At 37.9% G+C, this 11,313-nt stretch overlaps 1 protein-coding gene across 7 annotated transcripts in view; it reads right to left on the bottom strand.

The window, feature by feature from the left end:
- Positions 1-439: 439 nt before the first annotated feature.
- The window catches only part of pcdh19 (protocadherin 19), a 51,587-nt gene continuing 40,713 nt past the window's right edge, over positions 440-11,313 (bottom strand). For all 7 annotated transcript variants that reach the window (XM_086157734.1, XM_086157733.1, XM_086157739.1 and 4 more), the window contains exon 5: positions 440-3,216. In XM_086157734.1, the coding sequence (XP_086013860.1) occupies positions 2,657-3,216 (560 nt within the window). In that variant the 3' untranslated portion in view covers positions 440-2,656. The remainder of the gene's footprint in view (positions 3,217-11,313) is intronic.

The following is an 11,313-nucleotide window of genomic DNA, read 5'->3' as shown; positions in this document are numbered from 1 at the left end:
TTAAGCCAACTAAACTTGAAAAAAAAAATAATGAAGTACAAAAAGTAAGCATACAATAAACTGACAGTGAGTTGCAGACACTAAAAATAAATTGGTGGTAAGATGTGTCATTAGACTAGAGTATAGACAGGTCTGTTCTCCACTGTGACAAGTAATCTCTAAAGACATAATGTTCCTATCAAATTGGTGTAAGATTTTATCAAGGCAAATAAAGTTGAAATAATTTCATGTTGTGATTGGATTATGCCAAAGAAAAATATTTTTAAAACTCTAAGAAGACTGAGATATTTGATCTTTTTTGTTAAACCAGTAAAAGGGAACATGAAAACATTGATGTGTTTCCGACTGTTGCTTATTTGAGCAGTCAGCCCAGGAAGAACTCAAAAGTTCACGTTGAATGATGACTTGTGTTGAGTAAAAACAAGGCAACAAACGAGAGCACATTTAATAGTTTAATCATAAACTGCTGTATACATTCAGTGATTATTCTGATTTTCATTTTGCCAGAAGCCAAGGGTGAGACCAGCAAAACATTCAGTTACAAGATCTAGTTTGTTGAATGCAATTTGTCAATTTTCATTCATATTTTCCCATATTGAACACAGTTAACCTGAAAGCAAAAAAGTACCCAAATTGCTGATGTGCAAAATGACTCCCACAAGACCTCAGTTAATTCAACATATTCCACCAAGTCTTTTGTATGCGGCTTGGAAGAGAGCCTGCTTATATTACTCTGGTCCAACCTTTTGTTTGAGATCGACTGAACACAAACGGTATTGGGTGAAAACAGTGTGGAGCAAAGCTAGTCTGTTCTCCTCTCTACCCTCCAGTGAAGCTGAAATAGTACTGTCTAAACTTGACTGGGGCCAATAAGGAACAAGGTGGGAACCTGCATGTAGAGCCCCTTGAGTGATAATTTCTCCCCTCTGTCGATACAAAGATTATGCAACGTTCTGCAATCCTTAAGATTTTGTTTGCATGTTTTTTGGTTTCCTTTGCTATCTCCCTCTATGCTCATTGAACTGACACACTAAGGTTGTGAACTTGTTCTTTTGTTTTTGTTTTTTTGCTTTTTTCCTTCCTTTTTTAACATTTTTATTTGTTTTTTTTTACTTTTATTTTATTTTTTTTAACATATTTTCTGGTAGCCCACACAGAAACTTGATGGCACAAGAACTGACCAATAAGAAACTCTTTACAACAAAGTAGACTGCAAGTCAACAGTTGCCAGGGGTAACACAGTAAGCAAAAAAATAACAATCCAAGTTCAATTTGAAATCATAATAAAAAAAGTTTGAAAAAAATCCAAATCAGATTCTATGTCATAACAAAAGACAAATGAACAAAAGCAAGTTAATTTCAAGTATAACTTACTCAAAAAATAACTACACAGCATTAAATATTCTCATTATACATTTTTAAATTATTTATAAAATATATTTTGGCATATATATTTTTTTATTTTTTTTTTATTTTGTGTTTGTGTAACAAACGCTACTGTAGCTTCAGTTGAACACCAATGTTTATTTTCTTTTTCTTTTTTTTTTCTGTTGAAACCAAACATTAAAGGGATTGTCACAGAACAACAGGTTAATAAAAATGATAATAGTAAACCCTATACAGAGTTTCACATAGCAAGACAAGAGTGACGATCCCTTCTATCCTAGCCCCATAATCAGTAGTCATAAAAGTACAAGACCAGAACACAAAATTCTAATTTGTGCTCCACGGGCTACAATCAATTATGGGCACAGGAGATTTCAAAAGCAAGTCTTTTTTTTCTCATACAACTCAATTTGAACACAAAGATCTACGTGTCCCACTTCCAGTTTTCGTGGCGGATGGGCTGATAGCAAGAGTTCACTTATCTTGATCCATGATAAAGTATAAATACTGTAAAGACCTTACAGTCTGATGACACTTGGATGTCCTCTGGGATATGCAGAGAAAGTCTTAGGGCGGAAGGAAAAAGACTGAAAGATCTCCTTTCTCCTGATTTTTCAGAAAACTGTTGAATAAGTGAGGATAAGTTAAGATGAATCCCATGTACACCTGTTTATTACAACCGCATTATTAACAGAGTTCACTATACAAAAAAAAAAAAAAAAAAGAGTGATTTTGACAGTTGGACCAAACTGCAAAACCAATGAAGGCAGATATCCATTTGTGATACAAAGGTAGTTTAAAAGGCATAACTGTACTTTGGCACCACAGGTGTCCAGAAATTTAGTGGTTGGCTTTGGCTCAAGGGCTGAAGAGCTCCACGGGCCATGTCCTTGCAGTCAACGGTATCCTACCTGTCCACTCAATGCCGATTGGTATATAGAAATAGAGCGAACGAGGAGAAAACACTTCGACTACAATCACAACAACCCACATCTGTTAGCACACAAGTAGCTGCAGCATAATACAGTCCATTGTCCTCATTGTCCAAGCCGAGTGAGGAATATTGTATACTGCAAATAAGTGTGCCCCTAGTTCCAAAGACTTGCTCTTTTGTGAACATACAGCTAAAGCACACACACACACATATATCTGTATATATATACACATATGTATGTATGTATATAAACACACATATATATTCATATATATGTATATATATATAAAGCTTCTTACTGTATAAGCATGTCGATGTGGGTCATTGAGAAGCTTGCTAAAGCACAATGTCCTTCAAGCGCTTGCTGCTCGGAGACTCCTTTACACGGCCATCATGGAGAAGTGTGTTGATCTCCCGTACAGCGGGCTCACTGTCTTTTCCTTCTGGCTGCCGCAACAGACTGTGGTTGGCAATTCGCTCTGCATCGCGGCACTTCAGTGTGTTGTAGGTAGATGAAGGCTTGGACAGTGGGCTCCTAAGGTGCACAGGAGAAGTAATGGGGCTGGCTACCTCACGCCCATTACCAGCTTCACGGATAGCGCCCCCATTGGCCTTGGGGCTACACACCTGAGACTCCTGAGTCCGCTTTCCCTTAATCTCTCCTCGTTCCACATCCTCAGGCCCATCTTTGCCAAAAGTGGCAAAAGTCCTCTTGGTGGTGCCATCCTCATAGTGTGGCACATCCACTGTGGTGGCCTCGATAGACAATGCGATGACATTACGAGCATGCTCGGGTGACTTGGCACGTGCTGGGATAGGGACACGAGGCATCCAACAGCGGTCCGAATGGCCTAGGATACGGCACTCATCTTGGCAGTGAAAGCCTTCAGTGGGATCTGTGGGTGGCAAAACATAGAAAAAAAGGGATGGTTTTCAGGTTGGAAGTCTGTGCTGAAATGAATAAAATATGAAATAGAAAAATAACAGTAAAAAGGTTTTTTAAGGTAGCCCAAGATGTAAATTGTTATGTAAATTACACAGCCCCTGTGTGCCACAAATTGTGAGCTTTCCTATGAGCTTGATTTAAAGTTGTAAAGATAAATAAATACTTTAGGCTAAGACTAGGTATGAAAATCCATTTATCCTATTGAAGTGACGCACACGTTTAAATTGATATTGTCTGCAGTTTCCACACACCATCACCAACTAACATTGTATTCTTTGATGTTTTCAGTAGTGCTGATATACCTTCTTAAAAAAATGTTGTTTTTTTTTTCGAAAAGAAATGAAGCACAGAGCCACACTACCAGCTAGTGATGCAGCAGTATTATTGCAGGAGAATATACTTCTACACATAGCTGACTATAATTAGATAGAAGCATAAAGGACTCAACACAAAATTGCACAAGTTGTTGAACCAAACCATTGATCAGCCTTTACGCTTTGTTCCTCCAGGTCCTTCAAACCTCAGCTCAGTTTAATCTGCTGGCTACACCTGAGTGTTTTGGACACTTCTTGTATGTTAATTACATACATTACATGTTTTGGAAAGTCAAAAGTCAATTTGCAGTTCCTCTATGATTGGGTTTCTTGCTGCAAACCAAAATGAAGTGGGTTGCAACAGTACAATCAGTACAATATTGCAGGAAGAGACACCGGGCATGTTCCTGTGTTGCAGTTCCTCTCCCTTTCTCTGCCTTTGTCATCTCGCACCAGATTATAAATATGTAATGATGTTTGATGTTGGAGTGAAAATTAGATTTGTCTCTTGTCTGTAGAACCGCATTTTTTGGGTGTTTGTTATGTTCAAGGGAAAGGACTTTGAAAACAAGCATCGTATCACATTAACCACCAGTTGTTATGATCTATTCCTTAAACTGTTTTTAATGGCATTTTTAGAATGCTTTGATTAAAACATTTAAAATCAATCTAGTATTTTTTTATTCAAATTGAGACAAATAATCTTGGTTACAACGCATGTATTTCACTTTAAAAATAAGTGACCAATATGAAATAAATTCTCTGCTTCTGTTCTGAAGTGTTTTTTCCAACAACTCCAAGGAAGAGAAAAATAAACAACCTGCAACAGACGTGCGCAATGACACATTCATGAACTTTCCTCTGCTTGCCTCTATATGAGTGCGTGACAGTCTGGATACCAGTGGCTCAAGGTGACAAGAGGGAATTGTGAGGGGTATTGCTATCGACCCAAATGCATACGCCTACATCTGGCAATCGCAGCTTGACAGATCACCTAATTAAAATCACTAATGATCTGTTTTTCTCCATCCTTTCACAGCATTCATGAGAGGCTTCTCTGCTTGGGCCCAGGGGATCGATATTTAAAGATTCGAGACTAGCTTTTCAGTGGCAGGTATGCCAGAGCTGTCTCTCATAAACTATAATCTGATAAAACTGAAAACACAGTCAGTAAATGATTGAATGAATAAGCAATGGGTGTCATAGTCTGTCTGATTCCAAATAGGAGACATTTAGGCTGTGGAGTAGTCACCTTGCCTGTGGGCACAAAACATGAACACCAGCACCAAGAATGCAGATAATAAGTGACCGAAGTCCAAAATGAGACCGGGGTAGCACAAAATTAGTTTCTTTTGATTGTGTGTTTATGATGCACTCTGTGACACTGAAAGATGAAGTCTGCATCAGCGAATGCAAATTTAATCACGCTCTTGCTTAATTGGTAATATAATGTACCACACAGACTGGAAATGTCTAGTCCACAGATTAATTATCACCTAGGAGAATTCAAAACTGGTAGGATTTTTTTTCTTAATTCATACTTTCAAAAGATGGAGAACCATTGCTGTAAAAATTGCAAATATCATAAAGTGAGTAAGTGATAAACATAAATATTTTTTTTTTAACATTGACACATAACTTGATAATGATTTACTTTCAATACATCTTAATATACAAATAATGTTTTTTAAAACTCGTAATATACACATAAGCTTGTATGCTTCAGAACAGCTCTATTTTAGTAATCTCAAGTTTCTCCAAAGCATCTCGTGATGAATGCAAGTTCCTCTAAATTCTTAAGCTTTTTCAGCAGCCTGAAGCACATTCAAAACATGAAAAGCCTTGAGGCACAAAGAAATATACACATGGTTTATGCTCTTTACTTTGCAGTGCATGCATATGCAGTGAATACCGATTTGGCGCCTTCCTTTCAAAGGTCTATGGCAGAGCAACTGGGTTGTAAATGGTATTGTCATGAAAGCCAAGCACAATTAACACTGACACATCCTGCCTCTGCTTAGAGATTCATAAAACGCAGATGTTGCTCTAAAAGGCCACAACAAACAGAAGCAACTAAATTTAAATAAAAATGTGACAGGCCATCGACCTTCAATAAACCACAATCTGTAAAAAGAAAAAAGCTAACTGTAATTCAACAGATGAATGACAGGCCATTCCAGCAGTGAGTCAAGTACTGAACAAAAGGGCACCTCCTGATGTCAACATGAATTCCAAGTCATCAAGAAAACAAGTTTACTGATCAGTCAGGGGAACAGTCTTCAAGTAGGCTAAAATATAGAGCAAAATATCACTGGGGATATTTGCTATTTATGATTTCATACCAAGCAATTAGTGAGGGAGATCTTATTGAAAGAGAACAATTACTGTTACTGTAATTGTTACACATATGCTACATAATGTTACACAATAATGTCTTATCACACTGCCAATAATGTTTACACTACCATTATTTCTTATCAATGTATATCCAAATGGAATTTCACTGTACATGGAAACACGTGCACACTGTGCATGTGACAATCAACAACTTGAATCTTAAAATGCAAGAATGCTGAAAAAAAAAAAAATCAATAAACAAATCAACACATCACACATCAAATTGATATATTTTGCTGTGAAATCAGGCACATTCAATTTTATTGTGGAATTCATCCCTCAAGATTTATAAATGCACTAAGCGGCACTTTGAAAATGGATTGGAAAATAATGAATACTGACAATTTTCAGAATAGGCCGAATACCATTAGTATTGTTGGGCATTTTTTGGTTTTTACAATGATTTTAAAGGGTGTCACTTTTATAAGATATGGGATGGAATATCTTATAAGAGATATAGTAGGAAATGAGTTCTAAGAACCTATAAGACAAAGGTGGTTAACAGGTGAGATGATTCAAAGTTGCTGACCATCCAGGGTGGCCATATAAATCATCTTATAACAGAACGTTTTTGTATTTTTCTTTGTATATGTTGACATTTTTGTTGAACTATTAACAATAGATTTCATGATTCCTTTGGTAACACAAAAATAGATACACCTGAACACAGAGAAAATGTAAAGAGGATATATTTGGTGTGACAGAAAGGAAAAAAAGGTGCAACTGAAACCCTGAAGTATTTTAGTTGTGGTCTGCAAAAGTTTTGACTGTGAGTGACTTTTAATTAACCAGTATATCTCAACTTTAACTAACTTTGAAATGAAAAGCTACCCTCTTCTTTTCCCTTCAGGGGTCGCCACAGCAAATCTACCTTCTCCATCTAACCTAATTCTCTGTATCCTCCTCTCTCACACCAACTACCTTCATATCCTCTGTCACTATGTCCATAAATCTTCTCTTTGGTCTTCCTCTAGACCTCCTGCCTGGCAGCTCCAATTCCAGCATCTGTCTGCCAATATATACACTATCCCTCCTCTGTACATGACCAAGCCTTCTCAGTCTGGCTTCTCTGACCGTCTCTCCAAAACATCTAACATGCGCCATTCCTCTGATGGACTCATTCCTGATCCTATCCATCATTGTCAATCCCAAAAAAAACGTCAACATTTTCATCTCTGCGACCTCTAGCTCTGCCGCCTGTCTTTTCGTCATTGTCACTGATTTTAGATCCATACAGTATCACTGGTCTCACTGCTGTCTTGTACGTTGACAAAGCTATCGAACAAGCCTTTTTCAAAAGGCTATTATTCAAGTCTAGCCATTGGGTGGAAAACGTTGTACCTCTGTGTCGATAAATACAGGAAAATTGACCGCTTTTATAGGACATATTTTTAGTCACATCTCCTATACACAGCATAGACACCCACATTTCCATATACAGTTGCAAGATCAATTCATAGCAAATGTTCTTGCATGTACTTAGGCACACAGGGTGATGTGGTGTTGTATTATGGACAAGTCTGTTATTGGTGCCTTAACAACACTGCACCTGATAATGTCACGCCTACACAGATTTTCGCATGAAGCATGACGATGTATGTTCAATAAGAATTTAAGTTTCTCACAGGACAAGACCACTGAATATTTGCCAAGAGATGTTCTTAATAGTGTTATATTATACATTCTTTAACATTTAACTTCAAAGATTTGAGGCTGCTTTCATTCACTGAAAACACTTCAGTGCACAAATATCGTGAGATGTTGCAGCAAGACCACTAAATATGGTGATTACTTCCAGTGGAAGGACTAAGCATTTAAATTCCGAAATTTTATTTCAGCTACATGAGGCTCAAGTGGGTTGCACAGTATGTCTTTTTAATAAAGAAAAGTGCAGCAATTTAAATTCTCCTGGCTATCTGCAGGAAGGTAAATCCTTTTAAACCCAAAACACACATTATTGACTTAGAAGCAAAAAAAGTCTCTGTCCTTTGCACTTGATTCTATACCTAGATTATGCATTACTAGACTAATTTGAAAGGATTGGACACACCCCAAAGGCTTTTGAACCATACGCTCTAGATCACCCTTGAGCATTTTACAACCAATTAGCATTCCCATTCACAGACTGGTGGATAAGGGCGGCATTTGTGAGCAAACCTGCTCACAAAGAGAGCTAAGTTCATCATGTCTGATCTTTACAAGTCAACCAATCCCACTTCCCTTTCTTCTGTTCAGAACATCTGTTTGGATTGATATGAATTTTTTCAAACTGCCTTTCAGAAAAATCACATGTGGCACAGTCAATAGGCAAGCTTATGCTAATAGTGTAAGCTACCAACTTCAAATGTTGTACACTTTGCTTTCATCTTTGAAATTAATTGTTTTTTTTGACAGTAAAATGTTTCTAAATCTCCTCAATATTAATTTTCTAATGTGGCAGTCACAGATTGATTAAATCTTAATTGCCACTTCAGGGCCAAAATAACACCTGTGAAGCAGAAGCTGATTGTAATATCACAGGGGATGATGTTTCATAAAATATGGCAGCAGCGGTAAAGAGGGTGTGTATCTACTGGTGGCTAATGCTAAAGACCGAGCAGGCTTTGCGTTACCCGGACCTGACAATGGAGATGAGGAAGCCTTTAGAACAGTAGGAGATATCTACGGTCAGCAGAGGTCTGGTCAAGCAGCATCATGCACTTCTCACAAAAGGAGAGTCCAAGCACTGCTGTCATCCCAGCCAGCCAATTCAGTCTGTGGGTCATAAATCAGCCTAGAGGCTTGGCTCCTGTGGGAGTGGCAAGATGGAGTGTGATGGTCTTGTTTTTACAAACAGTAGAGGGGTACCCTTACTGTGCCATCATTCTCTTTACAGCACTGAGTCCTCTCCTTCTCCCCAAAGCATCTGGTTCAGCCTCATCATGCTGCACCCCCCAGCCTGACGCCCTGATATTCATCCATTGCAGTCCCCCCCCCCAAAAAAAAATAATCACTCATATGTCTACTCCTCCCTTCTTCCTTTTTCATCTCATCAGTACTGCTCACACAGTGTAAAGTGATGTAATTAAATATATCATCCATCCAAAGATCTTTTCCTCCCATTTATGTCCATCTGACCAGTCATCCTCTGACTCTTGTTGTCAAATACTACTTGCCAAGGAAATTGGAATCACTAGGCGAGCTGTTTTTGTATGCCTGGTGAAGCAAGAGGTTCATAAGCATTAGCACCACTCAATTTGTAAAGAACTGATTCAATGTCTAATCCATTGAGCCCCAGAGAGAGTGTCTGACAGCTTGGCAGTTACAACATGCCAGCCTGTGCCCTCACAAAAGCTACTACAAAATGTCACTTCAACTTATTTTTTAGCTTGAGTCACACTTGTTATTCTATGCGCTTGCCAATAATTGTTTTAAAAGATGCAAGTTCAAGGAAAATATTTACTTTGGCTATCCCTGTTGTCTTCCTTGCTGCAGGCTCACCCAGCCCAGTGTCTGCATTCTTTAGCAGGAATAAAGAATGCATTTTCAAAGTCATGTTGACAAACAATGCACTGTCTTTTAAATTGGTACAAACAGCATCTGTTAAACAGATGTGCAACAGCAGAGGGAAAAGGAAAAAAAAAAACACATCACAGCTTATAAATCACTGTATCATTGTGGAACTCTCTTGTGCACAAAGCATAGTTTCTGGCCATTGGACTGTATGTTATAGTAGAAATGCACTGTGGATTGGATTATCTCACATTATTACCTCATTGTGTATTATAAATAAAGTATAAACATATACACACATATACATCTATCTCAGCCTCTCTTTCCATTGCCACACTATGCCTGCATCCACCAACTGGGACACCCACATGTTACAGAACCATACTGTCATATTGTGACATGTTCTCTGCTGGAAGGGTAAAGCTTCATACTGATCAGATCTGGGGTGATCTGTAAGGTTTAGAACCGCCAAAATCATTAATCATCTTCATGTATGACAGCACCTCACAGGGCATCATCGCTCCAAACATTCTGAACTAATTTAACCTTACTGGACACAAAGGACTGGGTTACAGAAAACCATGGTCACATAGTCGAGAGCAGCTTTAATACCCTGGTTCAAGGAAGACATCTGGCTGAGGGTCCCAAATCAAACTGAAAGGAATTCATCTATTAAATTACAGTGCAAAAGCTGCAGCATATTGAGACTTGGGAGAAATATGCACTCTCCAATGAAATCCAATATATATGTGGATGACAGAAATGTAACCAAAGGCAAAAATGATGGTTAAGCTCTTACTACGAGGCATTAATTGCAACAATTTTTTTATAATCAATTTCGCTGCAATCAAGAAACGTTTAAAAAGTCACCACTTGATCACTCTAATAATTTGAAAATAAGATATCAAATAACAGCAGCATGAATATCCACCAACTACCGTGTAAGTCAAATGATTTTTATTTTGATTATTTTTACTTTTCTGTAGATCAAAAAAAAAAAGTCAACTTAATATCGATGAAAAAGTCTGCTCTTTGCCCGCAAGTATATTTAATACAATACTATTTTGGTCTTATCAACTGACTGAATTCTTGACATGGATCACAATAAATATATTAGCGTAACCATGATGAAACATCCATGAAATGTCTTTTTTCAAGATAGAAAATATCATAATGTAGTGATATTCTCTGTAGTCTTCCTTTTTATGATTTGAAGTCAGAGCAGAGAAGCACAGATACAAAATGATATGGAGTGATTCAGGGCTAGTGTCAAAGAAGAAACAAAAAATCTACATTTAATTCAGCGTTTGATTTAATGTCCAGCTTTTTTATTGGTATTTTATGAAGACAGTAACCAGGGACTAGCTGAGCCTGTCAAACTGAACCGAAATATTCCCCATATCCAAACTTCCGTTTAAGTGATGGGCTTCAAATTAACCTGTGTTCCGATGCTCCACTTCCAGGTTCATAATTGTATGCACCTTTGAAACACAGCACAGCAGGCAGTTGGCATTCTAGTTGTAGACATGCCGACTCTTAATATTGGCCAGGCAGGCTGCTTGCCTTTGTGTACTTGCCTCATTTCCCCCACAATACATTGGTAGAGGACATCTTTAAATATACTGGAACAAATGCAGCAATACTGTGTTTAAGCTTGACCGAGCTAACAACCTAATTTGCTCCCAAACCCCTGGGTCTAAAGCAAGAAATGGGGGCGATGGGATGGGTGGAATTCTTAAATTACAAATGTGAATGGGGTTGGGTTGTGGATGAAAGCTACAGGGGGGCTTGGAATAGTGGGGAAAAGATTTCCTTAGCCTGGTGAAAGACAACAATATGAATAT

This window comes from Fistularia commersonii, chromosome 13 (genome assembly GCF_037954325.1).
Source record: "Fistularia commersonii isolate RoL2024-O1a breed Wild chromosome 13, RoL_Fcom_v1.0, whole genome shotgun sequence".
Taxonomy (NCBI): Eukaryota; Metazoa; Chordata; class Actinopteri; order Syngnathiformes; family Fistulariidae; genus Fistularia; species Fistularia commersonii.
This window is presented reverse-complemented; position numbering and strand designations above follow the sequence as displayed.